Consider the following 26,490-nt stretch of genomic DNA (forward strand, 5'->3'; position numbering starts at 1 on the left):
TGTGTGTGTGTGTGTGTTAGTGTGTGTGTGCTTTAATAAATGTGTGACACAGAGTAGAAAAACTAGCTTAAAACAGTGTTGTCCTGTTTGCAATACCGTACCCAAATCATCAGGATTACAAATCAGACCCCCCTCTACATGACTTTATGTAACACAGGTATGGTACAGTAGTTGCGAATACACACATGTGCATGCACACACACACACACACACACACACACACACACACACACACACACACACACACCATCTGGCTCACAGGGCAGAAGTGGAGGCATCAGCTGCTGGAATAAGCTAAAGCATTGTGAGTGTTGAGTGTGTGTATATTCAGGGTTTGCATCCCTGGAGGAGCATGCAAATTAAGTTTGTGTGTGTGTGTTTGCATCTTTGTGTGTGTGTGTGTGTGTGTTTCTGTACATGTTTATGCTCACATAGAGAATTTCATTATAAATTTAGCTCTCATTAAGTTGAATCCCCAAGCTTGAAGTCAGGCACCCTCGTGCATGCGTTTGACACACACACACACACACACACACACACACACACACACACACACACACACACACACACACAGTCACTCTTTGTGTGTGTGCTGTAGGAGGTTCAAGGATGGTACTACCTACTTGGGGAAGAGCTAGGGAGGACGAAGCACCTTAAAGTGCCCACACAACACAACTACAACTCCCCTGGTAAGTTAGCTTAATCATTAAATATTATCAATGAATCAGATGGGAACACTGACTTAAGCTGAACTTAATTAAAATGTGTCTGCTGTAATGAATATGGAAATATTGGTTTTATCGAAAGTTGACTTTGAATGCTTGGTAAGATTCTTAGGCCTGTTTGCTGATTGTTTTTGTCAAATATTTCCTCATTTAAATCAGGAAACTTTTCTATCTAAGCCATATTTGATTTAAACATTCTTTATTTAATACTCATATATTAAGCACTCATACTTTAGTGCACGAAACAAAAGTATAAAAAATATATTGTTTTGTACCAGTGGTGATACTCTGGTATCATATCATCAAATATTTTTTTAAATGATACCCAGCCCTGATGAAGTTAAGTAGACATGTGAAAACAGGATGAACATGAATATAATAGTATAAAATATTGCATTAAAAGGGAAAATGTAGTCTTGTAGTCTAATGGCAAATCAGCAATATGTGATGGTCAAACAAATCCAAAAACGGCAACTGTAAGAACACAAGTCAACTTGCCGTATACATATTGTCACATGTTTGTGTGTGCCAGGCTCGCGGCACTAAGTCTTCATCAGTCTCTGGGTCTGGAGGTGGGGCGGCTGTGGAAGCGAGGGATTAAGAGAGGGAAAGAGAGAGGGTTTTGGAGAGCGAATGAGGGAAAGACAGAGTGGTAGGGAAGGAGGGGTCTGGACCAAACCCTGACGCGTCACAGTCGCCAGAGAGAAAGAGAGAGAGACGGAGCTCTCTCACACCGTTCGCTGCTGGACTGGATCTCCCCTCACACACAGACACACACCCACTCAACTCACACACACACACACACACACACACACAGTTGTTTGGAAATCTATTTTTTCTTCTCTCCACCTTCGGAGTGCTCCTTCTCTTCCTACTTATGTTTGCTCTCACTCGTAGTTTCACGTTGGTGGAGGAGGTGGTGGTGGTGTTTGTGTGTTGGAGTTATGCTACTCTGTGCCGGCCATAAGGGCAGCCTAGACTAGGTGAGTACTATGTTTGTGTTCTCATACTTGACTGTACTCACTGCACATGAGTGTGTTTTAGAAGTTGCATGATGCAAATTTGCAACGTGAAGTTTTTTTTTTTGCAGATGTTGTTTGAACATGTGACTCTCTACCTCTGCCTCTTCATTGTCTTTTTTTCTTTGTATTGCTCATTTCTTCTTCCTCATCTTCTTCCATCGTTGCTTCTTTTCTTTGTCCTCCTAATTGTTGCTGATATTCAGTTTCATCTCATTGTTACACTCTGCGTTTGTTGTTAATCTGTCAATTTTTGAGTATTTTTCTCGTGCTGAGCAGAATTCTTCACAGTTGCTTTCAATGGAAGACCCCTTCAGCAGTTTACCAATTCTGTAGATTACTTACAGCACGGCCCCGACTTTTTGTACACGCCTATGCACAAACGCTTCGCCTCAGCACACAGTGACACGCATGCCCTTTTTGTTACCCACCACAACCACAACCCTCTCCCTTCCCAGTACAGTAGATCAACTTTCCTTTTCTTATTCACACAGTTCCATTCTGGGTTATGAGAATGACAATTATATCATGAGACGTCAGCTTACCCATTCCAGTTTACACCGCTTGGCTGAACTAGGCTAATCTGCTTCATGCAACTTTAAAATTAGTTTTATGCTTCTGTGGATGGAAGTGGGACAGGGGTATCAGATTGGACTCAAGACTCAGCCAGCAGGAAACCATTACAAGGCTCGCATGATGGCATCCTGACTTACACTTAAGGGTTATACAGGCAAGTGGTTCTTTTAGCTGGGGGGGCTGACAGGCTTTCTAAACTTTAACACAAGTGTAGTAATTGCAGTCGCATGTTGCTGTGCAGAAAGTTAATTTCATAGGATTTTATGGCAAAAAAAGAAAAGAAAAAACAGCGTGCTTAGTTGTTTTAATGGATGTAAAATGTTTTCATCTTTCCCAATGGAAATACTGCCCCACTACTGTCTCATCGGGTCTGTGTCTGTGTGTGTGTGAGAGTGGGGGTGCATGCACTTGGTTGTTGCCAGCTGGCAGAATGTAGGCCATGGAGGCACTGCTGCACGATGAACTGCACTAACTGAAATGACTAAAATCCCATTCATTATAATACAACTCTGTCCATCCTCTCTCTCTCTCTCTCTGTGTGTGTCCATCCTCTCTTTCTCTCTCTTTGTGTCCCTGTATGTCTGTCCCTCTTTAGTTTGTGTATCTCCTTCACAGTGATTATCCATGTGTTTGTGAATATCCTTGAGCCTTTTACCGTTTGTCGTTTCAATTTCACGCTCTCCTTCTTGAAATATTGTTTATTCACTCCCAGACATTCTGTCAGACGTCACCGTTTATTTTTAGTAATTTGGCATCTTTGTCATTTATCTGTTAGTCATCAGTCAACGTCAACTATCACTAGCTACCAGCCTATAGCCATCCCCGATTCTCTCTCTCACTCTCACTCTCACTCTGAGTAGAAGCATACTGAGAGCTTGGCAGGCTCACCATATTCTTGTAATGCTTTGGATTTAAAGCTAATTCTTCATTTTTGCTGCTAGTCATCATGCCTCTCCCCTAACTCTTTCTACTCTCAGGCAATGGTGCCATACCAGCAATCTTTAAAGCAATCTGTACTTTCTAAGTGAGTTGAAAGTTAAGTTTTAGTTTCTCTCCTAAAAGTACAATAACCTGTGTATTTCTTTGCGGACAGTAAAGGTTGAATATCGTATTTTGGTGATGCTGAATTTTTAGTTTTAGCTCATTTGGTGCTAAGGAGGAGCTGTAGAATGTCAGTGAATGTCAACAGTTAAATTGCCTAATCCTATAATGTAATATAATATCCACTCTGAACAAAAGTCTAACTTTACAAGCAAACATCATCTGTTGAAAGAAGTCTTTTAGTGGTCTGCTAGATTTAGGTGCACTATTTGGATCCGTGTTTCTGACTAAGCGCTCACTCAGCGACCTGAGTTCAGCGCCAGGCCAGAAACCCCTCGGGGCAGAGTAATGCTGGACTGGGAAGCTAGCGGCACATCTGCACACGGCGGAGCATCATCCTGACCTAATGACTGGCTTTAGACATTCAGTATTTAGAAAGACAACAATCTGATTAAAATCGGAATATGCAAATATTAACAGGCCAGATTGAAATGCATCTACAGATCCATTTAATGTATTTTTGCCATGGCAGGTACAATTAAAAGAAAATATACTTTTAATAAATAAATCACAAATGCGGAGCACGAAGAGAGAAATTAACTCTCTAAATATCAGGTTGTTACGAGTCAAGCTGGACAGACTTTCCTCTTGCATGTTTCAGACTCTGCTTCCATAACACAACCTGCTGAGCTCTGACAGCTAATTACAATGTAGTTACACAACGAAAAAGGCTGCCATCTTAACTTCGCTTAACATGACTTGAGAGGCATGAGTGGCAGCCAAACAATATATCTGAGATAAGGAGTGACAGGCCAATTAGTGTTGATTGTCACAACACATTTTGGTATTATGCAGTGGTAGCAGCCTCTCCTAATCTACATTTAAAATGTACGCATCCAAGTACTGTTCTGCCAGTAGTAATACTAACAATACAGAATATGGATGGTGTTATACTCAGACTCAGATGTGTAAGCTGGTACACTTATATATATACATATATACAGCACATGTACTGTATATATGTTTTTTTATGTCTCTGCATTTGTTCTTGAAGAAAGAAAAGAAAACCCAGAGTGTTTGAAGAACTCTATTAGCTCTGCGTCTTTGGCTTGCGTAGTGTGTCAGCGGAGACCACTGACCCACGGTGACATGTACGTGTCTGCGTTTCTGACCATGGCTAATGCATCTCCCTCCAACAGGCTTACAATGTGGGTCAGATGGTCTGTATATGCGTGAAAGCAAAAATAGCAGAGCACCCATTGGGCTTGTGCCTTAAAAAGTGTGTCATCTGCATTGTACGCACACTTGTTTCACTTTTCATAATAGATGGATATAGTCCAGACGTACTGTACACACACACACACACACACACACACACACACACACACACACACACACACACACACACACACACACACACACATAAACACTGCCAGGCTCTTCCAGATGGCGAGCCTTTAAATCAGCAGATTAAAATAAACACCATGTGATTAACTTATATGGAAGGGGTCGGAAATGGACATAGACGTGGATATGTGGGGGCTGTTTTTATATTGTTAGGCTTCTCTGGTTAAATAGTGGCTGTGAATTTGTGAGAGTGTGTGATCGTATGGGACAATGTGTTGGTGAATATATACGTCAGACATGCATCCGATGCCTGTGGCTTGTGCTTACATCCACTTGATCTGACGTGAAGCATTTGACCCAATAGCTTACACTCTCAGCTCTGTGCTACTGTGTTGCCTTTCTTTCTCCTCCGTTGGCATCGCTCCAGATTTTACATCTTCTGTCTTCATCTTCTGTCACAGAAATAACAACAATCAAATATTTCCAGCATTTGAAAAGGTAGTCATTTTTGGATGGATGACAATCACAGTCAGGGAGTTCAATTTTATGGACCGTGCATTTTATGCCTGGGCCTTCTGTGCTGTCCTACTACAGTTGAACAGCTACGGTGCAGATACATGAATCCGTGCATGAAGGGACGCTGCGTCATTAACGGACGATGCATAGTCAAATCAACATAATTAACACAATGACAACCACAAAGTCAGTCGAGCCTCCCCCAGTTGTATTTCGCTGGTCGGTTCACAGCGGGGCCGGGATCCCACCTCCGCCGGCCGGCGTTTTGGTCATACCGGCCGGCGTTTCAGTCTCGCCGTACGGGCAATATAGTATGGTAAGCATATTTAAGGCCCTTGCATGCCCACACGTGATATCATTTATTCAGGCTAATTTGACGTCTGCTCGGGTTGAAGTTGGGTGGATGTCAGTCAAGCTGTCTGACCAGCCTGCACAATTCTCAGATGCGGTTTAATGAGACCAAGACTTGTGTGGGTGGACCATCGGTGTTAAAGTAATTTAAGTGAGTCATTAAGTATTTATACTGTGCTCAAACCAGACGACTGAGACCAGAACCGGCACAAGGAGCCTCCTGCCAGAGTTTTTGTAAAGTATAATCGGTCTCTCATGAGCTGCATATTTACAGAGAAAATATGTTAACATCATATCATTCTACAGATGTGTGAAATCTCAAAGGCCCCTGAGCACACACAGTGGCGTTTTCAGTCATTGTGGCTGATTTGACCTAATCATTACGCCCGGTTGAGCACCATAGTCGAAACAAAAAAAAGTTGACAGAAACCGATATATCATTGATTTGCTGTGAATGCTCAATATATGCTGGAAATGTCCATTGATCATTGGTGATGACCTGAAAAAGAAGATGGTGGCAGACTGCAGTGACATGTTTACCACTAGAGGGGTGAATGGGTTCGGGGGAAAGGACTAGCCAGTCTCAAACAACCCAGAAGAGAAATACAACTCAAACTCTTTGCATCACACACACAAATCTCTGCAGACTGCACAGCTTAGTCTTTAATCTGCAGTGGGTGGACACTTCCAACATGTTAGACCGAGAGGCAATGCACCTAGACGGCTTAAAGTCGTCACGGACACAAAAGTAAATTGGAATCAATTTCCTGATGGGCACACATATTGAGCCTGCGGAAGGTAGGCGGAACAAAGTGGGCACGACTGGAGGGTGTGTGACTGCCAATAAGGAGCGCACTCATGCGGAGAATGACCATGTTCCCATTCTGCCACTTCAAGAGTCTCTGTTCCGCAGATATATTCTCATCATGTACCCCAGCACATGATGGCTGTTCTGTGCGACAGATCATTCTCACGCCAAGACCGTTAGTACTCTGAGATATGTTGTGCCTTATTTTGTCATACTTGAGGGAATTTTACTATTGTCAAAATTAATAAATAGGCAATATATGTAATTCATAAGTTGCCTTAAATAAATACACTAATCTATATATTTTAAGTACCATGGCTCATTTCTTTTGCCTGTAAAGGTTGGTTTTTGTCTTTTCTTTACAGCTGCGTTGTGCTCCAGCATTTAAAGTAAATTAGTTAGAGTTATCAGTTTGAATAGCCACATTGCCTTTTGTTACATCTTAACAATGACACTCTTTTAAAAAAAATACATTAATGAGATCAGGCCCGATTCATTATTTTGCCCAGCGACAACATGGTTTTTGTGCACAAGGAGGCTTGTACACGGAGGATGACAGACCAGCAGCAAATTTTCTTTTACGCTCACAAATGTCAGTTCCACCCCAAACATTTATTAGCAGTCAGTGTGTGAAACACTTTCATGTGCTAAAAAACACAGAATTTATGTGCTTGCTATACGTAGTAATATTGATGATCTAGTTAGTTTGGAACAACATACCCAAAGCTGCATCAGAAGAAAGGCATAGTATTGCAACGATTTCTGCTTATAAACAAATGATGATCCTGATGAACTGGTGGTGGTTGAAGTTGATGTTTTGATGAATTTGGAGGTACTATTTAGGCTGGATATGAAATTCTATCACAGAGTATTTATATGCTTGTTCTCTTCCAATCCTTTTTCTTTTTTACAATCTATTAGGGACAATCATGCAACACTTTGAGTCAACCGACAGCAGACATAATCCTTTCTAGCTGTTCCGCCTTGCTCGGGACAAACAGGAAATGAAAGGCGTCAATCGCTACTGTCCGGCTATCCAGAATTGTCTTGTCTTGTCATGATCAGTGGGGCTGAAGTCAGGCAGAGCCACGGCAAAAACAACTTTCATACTTGCTCTGTATTCAGATTTAGGCTGGTGGCATGCAGATAACTCATGCGTAAACTAAATGCATTCCTCTCAAGGATCAAACCAGTATTAGGTGAAAATGCACACTACATTACCTGTGCATGCACAGATGTTTGTATTGCAATATGTCCTAGTTCTGTGCTCTCATTATCATCACATAAAAGGGATGGACTTATTTGATGCTTATTATATTCAGTTTTTTATGCTGCCAATGAAAATGCTGATAAAGTTCGTATTTGGCAAGCATAATGCTCACAATGTTCGCCATCTTAGTTTAGCGTGTTAGCATGCTAACGTTTACCAAATAGCACTAAGTACAAAGTACAGCTGAGGCTGATGGCAATGTCACGAGTTTTGCAGGTACTCAGTCATGAACCAAAGTCTTGCACAAAATCTTGGCTAGATGAGAAGTCAGACGATAAAAGATATTATAATTCATCCTCTGGAGACCATAAACGTCTGTAACATGTTTCACGGCAAACCATCCAGTTGTCGAGATATTTCAGTTAAGAACTAAAAAGCTCAACCTCATTGAGGATCAGCAAAGTCAGCAGGATGCATACTCTGGGGACCACTAGTGTCTATATACCCCTAGTATGGCTAAAATCCTTCAAAACCTGCCATGTACACATCTGCCATACCATCTGCTTTTACTAACAAATGCTGTTGATTAATGCAGTTGTCCCTCCTCCAAAAACCCAGCATAGTTGTGTTCATAACATCCAATAGCTGTTCTGTCAAGATGATTCTGACAAAGAGCGATATAACTCTGTTCGCTGACAAATGAAATCACTTGTTTGCACATCACCCTGCTCTCAATAAGCGACGTGCTTGCTAGTGACTTAGCGTTCATAGTGAAAAGAACATCAGCCCCAATGTTACTCAGTCAGTCCACTGCCATCTCTGACTTTTGTCTCAGACATGACAGGGTGCTAACAAAGGATTTAATAAACAGGTCAAAAAATCAATCATAATGCCTTATTGATAGTTTCATTAAAACTAATAAGTGTTGGTTCGCCTGGTGGACTTTAGTGGATTATTCTTGAGGCCTACAGGGATCATCCCTATGTGTTCCCATGAAGTAAATGAATTTATGATGAGGAGTATTTGATCCCTGAAGATTGATGAAAAAAAGATAAGGACTTTGATCTGCACATAGTTGTCCTGTTTGATTACTGGATTACTGGATGATCCCTGTAGGCTGCGGGCGAACTTATTTCCTGAAAGCGAGGCAGTGTTCAAATGGAATTAACAAAATTCAAAGGTGACCGAGGTGACGACAGATCAAACTATAACTGTAACACGGAGCATAATAATGGACAACCTGATCAAAGAACTGAGGTGGAATCAATATGTTTGGCTGCAGCACCCATTTTCACATCTTTTTTTTCTTCAGGATCAATTTGTCCATTGACCAACAAAAACAGCTCTCAGATACAAAAACAGCTCTCGGATACAAAAACAGCTCTCAGCTTTTCAGCCTTGTGATGAGCATGAGTACAAATAATCATGTAGTGTACAGACTGAAGTGTTAGTAAGAACAAATTTCATATTTAAAGATATTTAAGAGAGACCCAAATATGCTGTCTGCACTATAATCACAAAACAGTAATAAAAACCAGAAATTCAAAAAAATGGAACCAAAGAAGTAGAACAACAATATTAATGACTAAAATAATCCAAACTAATATTAATGAATCAGACATACGAGCCCATTTCACATCTCACAAACATCTACACCAAAGGGAACCTTTACCTTAACAAAGTGCTGCTAGCGCCTAAACTTAACCATAGAAAGATTTCATCATGTTTTAGTTACTACGAGTGGATATTGTTTTGTAAGATTCATGAAAAACCCCAAAAATGAAAACTTTTCAATTTTATCATTTTTGCAACTTACCAGATACGTTGGTTAACAACATTTCATCATTACATTAGTTACTTAAAGAATGTGTTAGTTCTTTCTCTCACCAGTTAAAACACTAAATTGATGATGCTTGAGGTGATCTTAAGAGGCCCAAACGGTGAAGTGGAGGCAATCTCCTGCCATCTTGGCTTTTCCACCCTCTCCATTAAGTGTGTATTTGTTTGTGGGCGACAGGAGGAGAAAAGAAGGACTGGGTGTCAAGTGAGCGAGTGCTGCAATGAGGGACTCGGCCAGAGTCAAGGGCTTTTTTTTAACGTTCTGGCACATCTGAGACTGGCTGACTCTTTTTGATTTCTGTCCTTTACTCTTGCCTTTTGCACGTCTTCATTTTCTGCCCCTTCTTGTTGTTTTACCGTCTAGTTTCATTGTCTGTCTTCTTTTTAATCTTCTCAGTTTCTTACTCCCTTCTTCGAAGTACATTCCTTTATTTCTCATTCCCTGAATTTCTCTTGTGTATACTTTTCCCACTGTCCACTATTTCCATCTCTTATTGTCCCTCTTTCTTTATGTCAGTCATGCTGGATGTTTCTCGTTGCCAGCTGCTCAGTGTCTCTCCGCTCTTAAGCCCAGAGTTACTGATGTCCTACCCACACAAAAGAGTCCTCTCCTGGGCTTGATGCCAGCCAGGTTAGCCCCTCTCTTTAGCTTGACCCCTGGAGGTTTCAGATCCACAAATGAATTCCCTTTTCTTTTAAAACCTATGGGCCTACCATGGCAACTACAACCATGGGATTGGTCCCTTTACTCAGGGGTTAAACTGCTGTTTAGGGTTACAGAAGAAAGTAGCAACTGTGTCCGAAATGTTAAGAGATGCTCGATTTTCCTTTCTGCCTGTAGACTGTCTTCAGTAGACGAGATACATGTGACCTTATCTGTGCAGAATGATCAGAGTAGTTCAGAGTAGTACAAGTTCAGAGTAGTGGTGTACTCGTATTGGTGATAACCGGGATATTTTAAAAACAAAATATTGTTTTCGTGTTCATAATACATGACTGAAAGCATTATTTGCTGAAGAGGGTATGTTTTTTTGTGCTCACCTTAAATCTGAGCTGTGGAGTGTATCTTTAAGCTTTTAAAAAATATATATTTTAAATTAGATTTTAAAATCTGTCTTCCAAAAATATAACGAATTACTTTTTGAAAAATGATCTGACATCGTTATCGATGTTTTGGTTTGGGTCAAGCGCAAACACGACTTTGATCGGGTAAAAAAAAAAATATATATCTTAATTTGGGTAACAATTTTTACTTTGTTTCTTTTAAGCATGTCGACAAAGGTCCACCAATCTAAACAAAGGAAATGAACACCAGTCTCCCGTGGCAAAGTCCCACATTTTGTTGACGCCCCCAACCACCCTGACCTCCCTACACTGACGACCGTAACCCAACTTCCTTCTTTGGCTCCCAATGGACGAGTCATAATTACTCCGGCTGCAGGAGGACTTCGTCACTTGGATGAAAACAAACTGTATGTCGGCTTTGGGCATTAGCAAAATCACCGATGCTGTCGTTATTACCGTCAAGCTTTGCGTGGTTTAGAACTTCTATTCAAAGGCATAAAATGATTTGCCAGACATCTTGAAGCTTCCATTTCAGGCAGCAGCACTGGCATAATAGATTGTGTTTTAAATATTTATTTTGACACTGTAATGCCGTGTTCAAGATATCTTCCTTTAAAACTACTTAAGTAGACATTTCAAAATATGTGTGTGTATATAATGTGATTATTGCGACTTTCTGTGAGGTTAACAGAAGGGTACTTATCCACTCGCACTCTTTGACTCACGCTGGGGCTGTTTTGACTTGGTTGGCAGGGTTTGGAAAATGACATTTCACAGTGTGGGTTGGGAAAATCTCTCCCCTATTGTGATGAAGGTATGTGTGATGGACGAGTGTAGAAAAGAGAGGGATAAAAGGAAGGATAGAAGCACCAAGCAGAAGAAGGAGAGGCAGTGGTCAGAGGGGGGACAGTGGGGTTGCTGTTTGTGAAGTTTGAGAGACAGAGAAGAAAATGAGAAGGAAAGATTTATATATTAAGTCAACTATGTAAACAGAAAGAAATGTAGAGAGAGAGAGAGAGAGAGAGAGGGAGAGAGGGAGATCTGCATTGTGGCCCAAAGCTGAATGCTGCCTTTATGAGCAATAGTTAAATGGACACTGAGGCGTGAGTCCCTGTAACCATAGCAACTTCCCAGGAGCCCTGTGTGACGGACGGATAATAGAGTAAGAGAGGAGTTCCTTTTCTCTTCTTCACCCCTCCCTCCTTCCCTCCCTCTCACTTGTTCTCACTTCCACTCCTCTCTCGGGCAGTTTTGTCGGATCCTCGCATCTTACGAGGATTTTCCTCCACTCGGCTGGGCGTTTTTTTTTTTTTTGTGTGTGTTGCCTTTTATGTGCGCTCTGAAGTTTGAATTCCAGCCCAGCGAAGGCTGCTCCAGACAAATGTTGCCCTAATTGCTTGTTGTTATCTTCCTGAGTCACTTTTTATGGACTCTCAGAACTATTTGAGGACTTTATTTGTGTGCATCCAGGAGACTGTTTTGCGTTGGCACAAAGAGAAATGTGCACCAAAGGCACTGTCTCAGCCCGTGATTCCTTTGTCTACATTTCAGAGGCTGTGCTGTCAAACCATGGTGCTGCCCCCGAGACCAATCGCCCCGAGAATATGCAATGCTTAACAGTAAGTATAACTCCAGCCTTGCTTTTACTGTCTGTGTGTGCGTGTACAGCTTAAAATGCTTGTAAAATTGTCTTTCTCTGCTACAGAAATAGTTTGGAAGTTTAATGGAGTATGTGGATGTGTGTACAGACAGTAAATATCTATTCAAAGTTCAGTCGCTATCGCTGTGCGTCATTCTTTTATTGGAGGTTTTTATTCAGGTGCATAACTTATTTATTTCTTTGCTTGTTGGTCGTTGGCGTGTGCCCATATGTGTTTGTATTTAATGCGTTTGCATGTGCGTGCACAATGAATGGATAGGCCTGTGTCTGATATACTAAGTACTTGACCCGTGACATTGCACCATGTCCAACAAACTCATCATGCATAAACATGCCTTCAGTACGATATTTACTGCATGAGTTCCATGTTACACATTCCCAGCAACCATAGCAACTAATTGAATCATGCGATTGAGCTTTTGAGCAGTGAACGCAGCAAGATGCCAGTTCTTGAAAGACAATATTTGTCAAAGAGCTCACTTGCATGCGAGTCACATGTGGAGCATAATGATGGTTTGTCATGAGAGATGGGGGGAAAAAGTCAAGTCGATTTTCATAACTTACGCATTGATGAGTGTGTGGTAGCCATGAATTCATTAAAAATAAACGAGGACGACCACTTAAACTGTCGCAGAGACACAGGAGCATGACTGATGATACCTTTATCCATTTCAGTGATTATTTAAGTCAGTATTTGATTTTTTGTTTTGATTTTCCAGTCAAAACTATTTATTTTAACAGCAGGCTGCATCCTACAATACATGCACCGTGGCTTGTTAAACACGGTTAGTATAGCAAAGTTCCATCAGGGAACAGTGCAATTGTTAACATAGTTTTGCAGGCAAGATAGCTATTTATCATGTCAAAACTGCTGTTACACTGTGGAGTTGAGTAAAGTGTGCAAGTTATACTTTGGCCGCTGGATTACAATTACGATTTCCTTTGATTAATGTATGCAGACCTGAAGAACTCAAGGTTTAAACACTTACCATGTTTGCTTAAAAAGTCTCACCACCGCAAAGTTGTTAGCGTCATTCAGAGAAACAAAAATACAGATATTCACATGTTACTGCTGGGGGAGGAGTGCCTCTGTCTTTCTTCCTTGAGATATTTGACCCTTCAGAGATAGGATTATATAGATAGGTCAATGCTGCATCTTTTTGCATGCTTTAGTTCACAAATTCAATTTTACAGGTTATGATGCATGTGTGACAGTGGCTGTATTTAGATAGGGGCAAAGCTTTGTTGAACATGAGGCATATAGAAACTTCCCTTCATGGGTATATTTATGAGGTGCATCACTTGTCTGTAACGCCAGGTACTTGTTATATAGATGATACTTAAGTGGAGGGGCTGCAGTGTATGCAGCAGTATGTGAAAAGAAGACTACACGACCACTTGAAAGCAGGGTTATTAAATAGCTTTCGATCCAGCACACGCTTGGCTTATTTTCCTACAGCCTATTGTCAGAAGACAGCACAGCAATTCAGGATAAGCAGTAGCCTAATAAAACATAGTGGGCGACCATAAGCACAAAGACAGTGGAAACCACAACCACACAAGGCACGGCCGTCTGCTACAAGAGAAATGCCACCAGTCTGCTCCAAATACGCTCGTGACAAACAAGAAAGAATTACAGTTCATGCTCGGGAGAGTGTGAGATTTTTGTCAGTATTAAACCAAGACCAGATATTTCCCTGTAGCCTGAACCAAGAGCTTCATGGAGAATAGAGAATTTATAGAAAGTTGGGAGTTTTAGTTAAATCTTATATGTTGGTACAGCAAAGAGGGAAAGTAATTGGCAATTTTGGTTCGTTTTTAACCACCAAATTGGACATGGCTGGAAAACACTATAATTTCTTGTGAGGCGTTTTTATAATTTAATTTAAAAAGGGTCATTATGACGACGACTCCTGGAATCCTCAAGGATTTGAACTCTGTTAAAAACAGTGGTTATATGGAGTATAATAAGCTTGACTGGACAGGATTAGAGGAGCTCACTTTCCTTTCACCTTTTACACACTCTTCCTCTCTCTACTGTACACATAATGCAGGTCGTACACACACACACACACACACACACACACACACACACACACATTGCTATGAGAACAATCCTGCATCCAGTATGTCAAGAGTATGAGCAGCTTTTGAAGTCATGTGGGAGGTGAAGAGGGCAGTAATGATGTGGCACAGCATTGAGATGGAAAAGTTTGACATCCGTATTTGTGAATGCTCCTTTCCTCTCTCCTTCCTCTCCCCTCCCTCCCTCCCCTCTCGTTCTTGTTCTCTCTCTTCCTCTTTATCTCTGGGTGAATCAGAGTAACAGATGATTGTGTGGTTTGTGTGGGTCAGTCTCAGGGGAGAGTTGAGGGGGTGGGGGACTAAATTAGGGGAGAACGGAAAACCTTTTAGACTTTCTCTTCTTTTCTGTACTCGTTTTCTGTTGCCTTGGCCTTGGTCCCTGCCAGACCGCTGTGTATTTCCTCCTTCACTGTTGTGGCCTCCTCCTCCTCCTCCTCCTCTCTTTCCCCCCTCTGTCACCCCATGGCCATCACCTTCAATACACAAAGAGCTCTGTGCTATCATTAACTGCCCACTCTTTACCTATTCAAATGTGTTTCCATGTTTGATGAGTTGATGATCAATGTGAATCATTTCAAAGATTTACACGGGGCTCATTGAAGGTTTTGGACACTACAGATGTTGGTGAAGATAATACTTCATATCCACAAAGGAATGTCCCTCAGCAAACCACAAGGCTATTTCGAAAACATTTTTCCTATCCACTGTCTACACTTTTACAACCCTCCCCAGTGTAATTGTCATTATGTATTTCGATAAAAATACAATCTATTATACGTCTTTTCAATATATCACAAAATGATCGAGAGTTCCCGTGGTTTGCTTTTAAAGTAATGTAGGCAGGAATTGTTGGCATTTGGGATAAATGCCAGTCACAGTCAAAGGAGGGATTTTTTTTGACGTGAAATGACTTACTGCTGCTTTCAGTCAGTGTGATATTTCGAGAAACGTTCACATTCTCTTTAATGAAGTGCAATGCCTCTTTGATAGAGTGAAAGGACTTCCTTCTTAGAAAATAGTATGTGTTATCTTGACTTATATGTTTTGGCAGTATTCAGTATGTTGGCTTGTTAGAAAGCACGATGACAAGTTTGTACATGTGTGTATGAGAAAATGACAGTTTTCTCGCTTTATAACATTGATCTCCTGAATCAGAAATGAAAGACTTTACATGCAGCACAACAAGAGTCCATCTCCCTCGTTGCCATGTAAGAATTTACCAATTATGTTAACAGGCAAAAAAACCAACCGCTCATGTCACTCGCAGGGAGCAGAGAGTTCATGAATATTAACAATAGTTACACCCCAGACAGTGTAACCCTGCCTCACTTTGCTTGTCAGATAGCATTAGCTCCAAAATCGTCTCTGTGAAAATGGGTCTGACACTTCCGTCTGAAGGAAAGATGGCAAGGAAAGGTGAGATGAAAAGAGGACATAGAGGTTTGATTTTCTCAAATGGTTAGTTTTATTGCCAGAATGCAATAAAGCTCATATGTTCTCTGCTACGTGCAGAGTGTAAGGCGTATCCAGGCCCCCAGCTGCTCTGCATCGTCTTTTGATTTAAAATACAGGTGCAGCCCAAACCGCACACAGTAGATGGGATGCACATAGCTGCAGTTGTACACAGTTTACCACACTGTAAGAACTGTTGTGGCTCAGGTGGGTGAGTGAGTCTTCCATTAACCTTAGGGCGGTTTGATGCCTCCCACTTCCTGTCCACATGTCATGTCCTTCAGCAAGACCCTCAACACCAAATTGCTCCAGATGAGCAAGCAAGTGCCTTGCATTGCAGGACCGCTGCCATTGATGTGTCAGTGTGTGTATGAATGGGTGAGTTAGAGGCTTAATAGATACCTTTTTCCTACTCGGGGTGAATATTGCTAGCAACATGTTTGTGTGGACGGTAAAGGTTGGTTTATTCACTCCAAGGTCCAGGCTGAAATATGTCAAGATAAATCCTAATGATTTTGATTCGAGCACCATCATGAGGTTGAAATGACAACATACCAAGTATTACAAATACCTGCAAAACTAAGGACATTCCCATCAGCCTCAGCTGTGCTGTGTGTTAAATGCTAATTAGCAAATGTCAGCATGCTAGCATGTTAAAATTAGTATCAACATACTTAATGCATCTGCCATATTTTAGCAGGTGTTAGCATCTGTGTGCGTTAGTGTCCAACTGTTCCACTGATTATATTTCTACTCCTTTGTTAGTCTTATAGGTTTGTCATTGACCTGTGAAGCACTTTGAAGTGCACTAAATTGTGCATTTCAGAATTGAATTGATTTGACTCATAGATTTATAAAGTGCTAAGCTTAATTTGAATTTGTAGAGGCCTGGCCGAAGTAGTCTAACGTTGGAGACGTGGGGCTGCTCTGGTAGGTGTGTAGTCATCTTATATTATGCACATTATCACCTTCAAATTGTAAATGTAATATGAATCCGTATGCTGAGCTCCCACTTTTTGGATTTTAAGTACAAACTGAGCACTGACCCTGAACTTGTGTATTCACTGGTTTGGAAGACGCCTTCTTCTTTGATAGCTGTCTATTCAGGTCATAGAGAGAGAGAGAGAGAGAGAGAGAGAGAGAGAGAGAGAGAGAGAGAGAGAGATCCCACACTACTAAACACCAGACTGGCCTCGTCTGGCTCCTAGACAAGCTTCTTTCACTCCTCTCCCTAAGACATGCTTTCTTCTCTCCCCTTCTCCTCTCCCTCTAATCCGTCCTTCTGCCTATTTAGAGGTGAACAGCGCAGCATGAAAGCGAGAGAAAGTGTTTTTTGTGTGCTTGATGGGTAACCCTCGCCCTTTTGAAAAGGCAAACAGGGAAAAGCTGCCATTACTACTGGCATGAAGGGATCTTAAGACAACGGCCTTTTCTGCCACTTTATTAGCATTGTAGAGACTAGTGCAGCATCGCTCCTCTTTCACCCCTTTCTTTCTCCGTCACTTCTCTGTAGATGCCTCATTCCATGAGCCAGACATCCAAATGCTAAAAAGGAAAAGAGGCAAGTCGGGAATTAATGGGGTTGCTAGGGGTTAGACTGGCTACTGTTTTAGCCGTAGGCTAACAGGCTTTTTCTCTCACTTTTGCTGAGGTGTTTGTTGTTGTTTTATTTGCAGATTACCACCTCTTTCCCAGGCTTACTGATATTGAAAACAAAAATAAAAGTAATGTTTGGATTAGTGGACGAGTAGGGGAGATTGTCAGAGGTCGCAGACCTGTGAGTTTCCGTTCTGTGTGGTTGGGGGGTGAGGGGGAGCAGCTGAGAGGAAAAGCAGAGGAAATATGGAAGCTGAAAACATAACAAACAAGCATAATGTCTGGACGGAGATGGGGGAGTGTGGGAGCGAAGGTGGAAAGATTCTGGTGAGGTGTGAAGTCTTAATTGAGGTATGTGTGCGTGTTTGTGAGTTAAGTACGGGCCCAAACAATGCTGCTGTCATTCTCTTTTGTTGGGAAAGGTGGTCATTCGAAATTGTTAGACCCAGAAGTCGTAAGCAATCAGAAACATTTCCGTTTACAGTGCAAATATGGTCTATAGTTCAAGTCCTTTTTTTTAACTTTACAGACCCCGACCTGCCTAACCACTCCCATAAAACTCCTGCCTTTTGTCCCTGTCTCACTTGTGCCACCTACATTAGTCACTGTAGTGTATATTTGCAAAAGACTAAGAGAGCTCTAGCACCTCTCACAGTTTCATAGTGTGGACTCAGGAAGCAAACTGGCCTTATCGGGGGCAGACACACAAAGCTGTCCTGGCTGTGGGGTGGCGAGGTATGCGTAAGTGCATGAGCATGCGTGTGTATGTGTGAGGAGGGGGGGGGTGGGAGGCACTTCCTCCCATTCTTCTGCTGCTGAAGAGTTCCCATGAGCGCCCCTGCCAGGAGCTACAGTGTGGCCTGAGCAGGCCGAGCCAGAGCCAGTTTCGCCTACTTGACGCCGCCACGCACTCTCACACAGCTGATCTCAGGGGCTACCGCAACGGCTGCCGTTCACGCCACAGAGCAAGAGGCTGGACGGTGTGTTAGGGGGTAGCCGAGAGAGAAGGAAGAGGAGAGAAGGGAGCGAAGAAAAGTTGAAGGACAGAAGAAGAAGAAGAAGAAGGATTGGACTGAAGTTTTAAAATTGCCCAGAGGAAGAAGGAAGAAGAAGTTGCGGATGAAATGACAGACTCATAAAAACTTGCCTCCAGGAATGTGCGTTGATGACTGGAGTCATTACTGAGGAACCTTGAATGGATAACAGTGCAGCTGGAGGTCAGTCGCAGAGTGACGCCAATTTTGCAGAAAGGACCGTTACCAAGAAAATTGAATCTAGGCTCGTTTGCGGGAAGGGGCCAGTTTGGCTGACAAAAGTCTCCAAGGACAACGCTTTGTTAAACTTGACAGATTCCTGTCTGAGACACGATATTATTATCTAGACTCACAACTCAACTGGACTGTCACCTGGAAAACCCCTACATTCTGAACACGGCGAGACTGAAGCCACCCCGGCCACTCTTTGGGCAGCCTGTCACTGTTGAGATGATTCACAACACACTTAAGTCCACCCAGCCGCCGGAGCGCAGCCCCAGGAGCACACACTCAGCCGCACAGAGGAAGCTGTGGAGGTACTCGGGCTGCAGAAGGGCCGGCCAGGTGGAAAGCCACCGTCACAGTGTGTGTGTGCTGGCTGCGGACCTGAACACCGGAGAAGGGGGAAGAGAAGGAGGCGTGATGCACACCATCCACGGGCTGTGCCACCTCTGCATCGGGTGTAGGCTGCCTCAGGTGTGTGTGTGTGTTACAGAGAGTGAGGCGAGCTGCCTCTGGTGTATATTGTCAAGAGAGACTGGGGGAATGAAGCAAAGTTCGACAGTTGCAATCTCTAATCAGCGCTTTTAAAAATTAATTAGCAAAATATGAATTCAATTCCATAATTAATAAAGCCGCAACTCTGTAGTCAGCTGTTAAACTGCGAAAAAATAATGAGGTGATATATTTTTCACATGATCAAATCCTGATATTTTGCAATTACTGTAATAAAAAAACAACAAGCAGCACTTTTGCTGCAAAACATGGGGTGCAAAACACCCGGAAACGAATAATTGTCTGTAAAGGATGTGTGTTTCTTGAGAGGGTAGAAGGAGGTTTGTCTCCTCTGCATTATTCATTGTTCACGAAGTGAGAGAAGAATAGCAGTGTGGATGAGAGGAGAAACATATGTGCTATGATATGAACTGATGCCACTCTCCTTACATAAGCCACTTTGTGCACATCTGGATTTCTCATTAGAACAATCAGGAAATCAAATTTGATTAAAAACAGAATATAAAAAAACTATTTTAATACATGTGTATATTTTGAAGATGCTACAACAATGGACTTGAATGACAAAAATGCAGCGTGACACCTGAGTCATATTTGTGTGGGCGATGTACTGACCTAGCCTTTCAACATAATCACCCAGATAACTTCGCCTAACCAAATTTGTCCGTCATGTGTGTGTGGGTGGTAGATTTAATTTAGTTTATTTCGACGTCTCTGCAGTTAAATGTTACCTCTGCTGCACTGTGGGAAAGGAGACACAGCATGCCATCTCATTATCGGGTCAACAGAAGCTGGCAGGAGTTCTGCTCCCAGCTTCGTGCAGTCATGTCTGAAAGGATGCTGGAGCACTGGGGCACCAATGTAAAAATCTGTCTCACATGCATGAACACATACTGTTCAATCATGGGCGACAGGGTTTTTCTCCTTTGGGTAAATCTAAATTCATTACAAGTAACTTAAAATCTTACCTTTTAGTCAAGTCAGTCCTCCCACAGCCCCTTTCATTGAATTATTAAGTCATCAATAAGCCCTTTTCATACAACTTAAATATTTAATGCGCACAGGGAACTTTTCCCATTAATTTATCATCATTAATTTTCAGTAATACCTCTTGTGATTGATGCACTGAAAAAGAAATACTCTCTTTGAAGAACATTCATGCTGATTTCTTGCATTATTCCAAGGCCAGTCTCTCTTTTCTCTTCCAGTTTGAAAATAATCCCCCTGCTTTCATTCAGAAGTGGAAAAGAAGCATGAGACTGCGTCTCCCAGGCAGACCGTATAGGAGTCCAAGTGGTTGGACTCAACTATGCTTCCAAATTTAATTAACGCTGTAAAGGCTCCGGAGTTCGGATGAATTGGTCCAAATTAGACATTTCTGAGAGTTCCCTTAAAAGGACACAATGTCTGAAACAGCTTTTGATAAAGACACACAGACGTAGATGGATAAACCGATAAAGGCGTGAATAATCCACGTCTCTCTCGCTTCTGTTAATTCTGAGTCAGTCTTTGCTTTTCAATGTTTTCTCCCACAGATTAGATTTCAAGCTCATCTTTCAAAATGTTCTGTGACTGTTTGTTGTTTGTCTTCCGTAATTCCAGTGAAATAATTTTTTTTCCATTCCATCTGGTCTTTTATTTGTCTTTGTCATCTACTCTGTCTCAAGTCCCACTGCCCTCTTTTACCAATGTGTAAATATCTTTCATCTGTTTTATCCCTATTTATCATCTTTTCATCCGTCTTCACCGACATTCAGTTTCTCAGTTTCTGTATATTTCATTCTTTCCATATTTCTGTCACACAGCTTGGCTCAAGGGGGATTAGGTTATTTCTGTCTGTCTATAAAAAAAAAAAATACACACAGCGCAGGGCATCAATCTTAGCATATATAACACGGTTGATCAAGTTTCAGACACGTCAAGGAGGGTACATGCGATCAAAAACAGATGACAGTCCTAGTTGCTTTGATACAACGGGTAACAACGTCAACTGTGTCCTTTGGAGATGGGCTGAAACAGAGAGAGATTCGAGGAACTGAAGGGTAGGGAAATATGGTAGAGCAATTGTGGCCCCAAACGGTGTGACACAGGGCGCATAAAATCATTGGACTATAAGAAACCGCAATTGTACCTGACATTTTAGGGTCATCACAAGCTTCAGGCCCCTGAATAATCACCATATTTCTGCAAGTCGCTGCATCTTGCTTACGGGTAGACTGTAATTTAGCAGCATGTATTTGATCCTTTGCCTGAGAAATGAAGAGAAAATTGTCGTGTGTGTGTGTGTGTGTGTGTGTGTGTGTGTGTGTGTGTGTGTGTGTGTGTGTGTGTGTGTGTGTGTGTGTGTGTGTGTGTGTGTGTGTGTGTGTGTGTGTGTGTGTGTGTGTGTGTGTGTGTGTGTGTGTGTGTGTGTGGGCCCATGGTTGTCAGCAGATGAGCTGGAAAGTGAGATGTTTTGGATGGAACTTTATTGACTTTGGCTCAGGCTTTCGGTCAAAGGTACTGCACTGAATGTTTGTCGATGCAGGGTCAAAGAGAAGAGAGACAATGGGAGCCATCAGTATTGTCTCTGTCTGTGCGTGAGGACCTGGTGAATTTGAGCATATATATATATATATATATATATATATATATATATATATATATATATGGGTTACAACATTTGGACAGAGATAATGTTTTTACAAAGGCTTTACGATCCTTACTTTGTAAAGCTGTTTACTTATATAAAGAAATAACGTGACAATGGAATATAAACAACCTCATGACTAATCACTTAGTAAAATAAATTCCTAATCGTGGTGGGAGTAAAAATAATGTTTTAAACAGTTTATATCTACTATTTTCAGTTAGTATCAGTTGCACTAAGAGAAGCAGATGCAGAACTAATCTCTGCACACACATAATAATATGATTGTGTCCATGACAACACAATGTTCCCAGTGCTTGTGAGATGTGTGTTTTTTGACTTTGTGTTTATTTTCACAGCCTAATTTGTGTGTTTTTTGTGCACCAACTATACACTATTATAAAGTATAGGTATAAATTAATGGGCGATGTACTTTCGGTAGATTCAGTATTACCCAACTGCTGGACAAAGAACGTCTTTCCTCCGTCTCTTGGAGTTGTTTTTCCCACTAAGGCAGCTAATTGGGTTCACTGGGAACCTGCTGTCAAGACAGTTTTAATAGGAAGTAGAAGCAATCTACTTAATCGTCCTGTAGGAAGGAAGTTGAGTATTTTGCCAGCGTGCTACTTTTGGTTTCTCAGGTAGTGGGGGAGAGACACAGAGGTCCTAGCTTCCTATCACAAAATGAATGTGTGTGTGCGTGTGTGTGTGTTCTGCAGGTGACCATCCTTCGGGGAAAGGATGGATATGGCTTCACCATCTGCTCGGATTCCCCTGTGAGGGTGCAGGGTGTTGATCCAGGTACGTTTTTGCATGCATGTGTCTGTGTGAATGAAACTCAACTTTCCAGTGAGAGGTTGTTGTTTAAAATGTGAGGTCCTTCCTGTTCTGCTGTGTCTTTGGACTGAAACTGCTTAAAGGCGGAACAATCTTTCTTTCTGTTTTACTCGGCTTTTCTCATTGCAACTTGGAAGCGTTCAAAGTTACTTTACCAAAGTGGATTGAATTTTAATTCTGTGATTTTTATTTTATTTTCACCCCCAGGACTGCCAACAGTAGATTTATAGTTTAAATAATAGTTCTGATATGAACTTTGTTTAAGACTGCACACTGTTATACGACTTATGGTGTCAAAGCCGGTGGCTGGACTGCTTTTTAAATCAGAAATTATTGATTCCCCCTGTATTCTCAATTAAATGCACTAGACTATGTAAGCAATATGGTAATGGCTTATATTACTGTAAAGGTTGCTTTCGCTTCACATCGATTGACCTGAATTTGGCATCTCATGAACATTTCATGTCACCTTTGGCCGATTCATTTCTACATTTCACTGGCCGCAGCTTTAAGAGTCACATTAGCATCGGCTCAGTCAGCAGGACTTAATAGGGAGCCTGTCTGTCAAATGGAGTCAAGCCCCCGTGTAAGCAGGCGTCCAAGTTGTTGAATCCTGAGCTAATTACAGCTAGAGATGAAAGGGAATGCCAACTAAAATTCGCCTCAGAAAACAACAGAGCATCTTAATACCAGATAACTAATTTATTGTTTCATCTGTACAGTATAGCAACACTGAGGGAAGAAGCTTAATACACAAAGGAGCTATAGCCCTGGATAGTACGAATGGCATTTGAAAGTGTGTACTGATCTGAACTTTTTCTGTCTCTTCACTCTGGCAGGGGGTCCAGCGGATCAGGCAGGTCTGCAGCAGCTGGACACTCTCCTGCAGCTAAATGGTCAGCCAGTGGAGCAGTGGAAATGTGTGGACTTAGCCCATGCTATCAGGTAATGAGTCCAACATGCCAGAATATTACAGGCTGATGTATTCCAACATATTGGAGAATCCTTTTCACAGGCTTATTCCGATCTCGGGACCACTGATTTAGATTTGATATCATGATTGACCTTACAGGTCAATCTGAGCTAATAACTTTACAGAAGTTATTTACAGATACAGCTGATTGACAGATTTTAACTTTCAGAAAATATATATACTTTCTTTCTCATTGTAGAAACAGTGCAAATGAAATCATACTGGTGGTGTGGCGCACAGGCCCTTCAGCTAAACCTAATTTCGAGGGCCTCATCCATCGGCCCTCCTACAAGCCGTCCGCCTCAAACTATGATGCCCCCTCACCCCCCACCCGCCGGCGTGCACCAGATGTTGGAACCAGCAAAAACCCCCCAGCTGTGCCGCCTCTCCCAGCCCACCACCGTGCCACCGCCACCCACAGGCTGCTGGTCAACGGCTCCGAAGCAGGAAATAGCAGTGGCGTAGGCTCGGGGACCCTGGGGTGGGGGGCCCAGGGAGGGTCGGCCGAGGAGCTGGACGGGAATCCGCGACACCTCCACCACCCTCACACCGCCACACTGAAGGGTACCAGGGTGAAGGCATCCAACGGGGACAACTACATCATCCTGGCCCCCATCAACCCCGGAAGCCAGGTACCGCAGACTGGTGGTGGACTGCATCTTCATCATCTTCTTCGTCCTCCCCATCCTCACCACGGTCATATGGTGGCTCATCCTAGATATGTCTCCTTACCTTTCATCCCTGGTGCTGATAGATAGAAGGACTGTATATACAGTATGTCTGGGCCATTTCGGTTACTGCCGTCTCACTGATTTGTGCTTTGACACATGTTCCGAACACACTGCATGCATTTCATACAGGTCGGTGTAATGTAGATGTGGGGTAATAGACTGAAAAGCAAGAGCAGACAATAACATACAATATTATATGTAGCTGTTAATATATTGTATGCCTGTATTATGTGAAGCTTTGGCAATATCTTTTTTTATTTCATTCTACCAACAAAGTAGGTATTAGGTTCATATTAGGAAAACAATGCATTTGTATCTGACATAATTCATCCTCCAGATATCATAAAGAATATAAATCATCTATGTGCCCTGACTTATACATCGGTATTTCATGAACAAATAGCTCTGGCATTTAGGAAAGAGAAAGTTCAACAAAACAAGCACGCGATGAAAATTCACTATTGCAATTGTGGTCCGTTTCACAATGTGCAGTTTCATTATAACATGCACGTACATGCAAAGTACGACATGTATATGGCATTTTATAAAGCATGTACTTATTTTTTTCCATCCAGTGAAGTCATGTAAATGAGGTAAAAGCTTTTGATCATAAAAACCAAATAAAGCAAACTCATTAAATCAAAAAGACTGAACTGAATTCCTCGGCTAACAAAACTAGTAACAATATGATACTAACCCATTAACCATAACAAACATGTTGGACCAATAGATTCAAGATGTGTGTGAGACACTCTCCCTGCAGCAGTGCAATGTAGACTCAGCCCACTGTGCCTCCAAAACATTTCTAACCAAACTCAATGTCTTTCTCTGTGTCGGATTGCTAGTAAGTCTGTCTATAGCTTGGAGCTGTGTGTGTTGTGTGTGTGTGTGTGTGTGTGTGTGTGCCTCATGTAGTGTCCCATCTTCATCTGTGAATGCTTCTCTGGTTCAGGTTCAGTTATTGTAGTGTGTAAGCAATCACAAAAATATGATGAGATTGATTGATAGAAGACGTAGATTCAGAGAAACCAAAGAAAAAAACAAAGTTAAAGAGTGTAGAGTCGTCTGGTAAGCCTCTGGAAAAAGATTAGAGGTACATGCCAACATGTTGGACAAACATTCACCCTCAAACAGCCAATACTAACATCACCAAACAAAAGAAGATGCATGGATTTGATGAGATTTTGTGGTGGCCATCACGGGCTAATGGGTCATGTTGGTAACATATCACACCGACACAAAAGTGACAGCTTGGAAATCTCACACTACAGAAATATTGATGATATGAAGCAGAACAGCAAGCTATTGGTGTTTTAAACAGTTTGTGACCTAACTGACCTACTGTATTAATCTGTCCAACATGTTGATGTGGTGGCAGCTTTCTATCTCTACTCTCTCAGTTGATTGTAACTAGTTATGACACGTAGAAACCATCACTGCTTCGTTGAGTCCGGTGTAATTAAAAGGGCTCAGCTAAGTCCTAGACACTAAACTGAGTTTCATGTCTCAAAAAAACCTTTATTACAATAAGGATGTACAGTATGTCTTGTGGCAACCCTTCCTGTCCAGATATCACATCATAGAAAGTTAAGATCAGAATTGTATTACTATCAACTATCAATATAGCAATAAAACAATGACACTGCGTCATATGTCATTGTTGGCTTTATTGCATTCTAGACGTGGTTTAGATGTCAGTTTTCAATGTGCTGAAAGCCCGTTTAATATGAATGTCATTATTCTGCTTTCAGATCTTGAGGCCTGTTTACCAAGACAACCAGGGAACTTTAGGTAAGACTCGAACATGTTCGTACTGGCACAGCGGTTAGTTAAAGGCCACAGTCAACTCTGTTTTGTATTTTGGCGGCCATCTTTTGTCTGAGTCCGCTTTGGTGACTCTTATTTTGGAGGTAGCCCAATGGTAAGCTAACGTTTTACAGGTTATTGTTATTTAAATGATATGATTACATTTATCTGGAATAGTCTCACATTAAACAGACCTTAGAAATACAACAAATTCTAAACACTTGATGCTCATAGTTTAAATCCTGTTAATACATTTACTGCAAACTTTTTACTGCTTTGTTAGAGCATTCCATTAACACCACTGCTCACTGGTTGATGTTTTTTTGGGGGGGGGGGGGGGGGGGGGAACCTGGCCGATATAACAGCTTAAAATATCAAATATGTATCCTCTGTCTTGTCCAACTCTATGGAGCACTATAAGGCAAACACAAACTGAGCAAAGGATCCTACTTTGG

General features: G+C 41.8%; 1 protein-coding gene across 4 annotated transcripts; it reads left to right on the forward strand.

The window, feature by feature from the left end:
- Positions 1-570: 570 nt before the first annotated feature.
- Positions 571-24,869, forward strand: LOC142945761 (regulator of G-protein signaling 3-like). Of its 4 annotated transcripts, XM_076086773.1 has the most exons (6): positions 571-689; positions 1,623-1,708; positions 12,049-12,116; positions 22,408-22,489; positions 23,365-23,470; positions 23,698-24,869. In XM_076086773.1, exons 3-6 carry the CDS (start codon positions 12,102-12,104, stop codon positions 24,254-24,256), a joined length of 762 nt encoding a protein of 253 aa, XP_075942888.1. In that variant the 5' UTR covers positions 571-689; positions 1,623-1,708; positions 12,049-12,101; the 3' UTR covers positions 24,257-24,869. The 4 variants fall into 4 exon arrangements, with proteins under 4 accessions (XP_075942888.1, XP_075942887.1, XP_075942889.1 ...); XM_076086772.1 differs by lacking the exon at positions 571-689 and having other exon boundaries at positions 1,098-1,708; XM_076086774.1 differs by lacking the exons at positions 571-689; positions 1,623-1,708 and adding an exon at positions 10,824-10,904.
- Positions 24,870-26,490: the final 1,621 nt, after the last annotated feature.

Source organism: Anarhichas minor, unplaced genomic scaffold (genome assembly GCF_050575085.1).
Source record: "Anarhichas minor isolate MPS153535 unplaced genomic scaffold, ASM5057508v1 ptg000002l, whole genome shotgun sequence".
Taxonomy (NCBI): Eukaryota; Metazoa; Chordata; class Actinopteri; order Perciformes; family Anarhichadidae; genus Anarhichas; species Anarhichas minor.

Bases quoted from the DNA above. Each gene is read 5' to 3' on its own strand.
- LOC142945761 (XM_076086770.1), top strand. From the start codon at position 18,775: ATGATTCACAACACACTTAAGTCCACCCAGCCGCCGGAGCGCAGCCCC. The intron at 19,021-22,407 runs GTGTGTGTGTGT...TGTGTTCTGCAG, and splicing joins TCGGGTGTAGGCTGCCTCAG to GTGACCATCCTTCGGGGAAA. The intron at 22,490-23,364 runs GTACGTTTTTGC...TCACTCTGGCAG, and splicing joins GGTGCAGGGTGTTGATCCAG to GGGGTCCAGCGGATCAGGCA.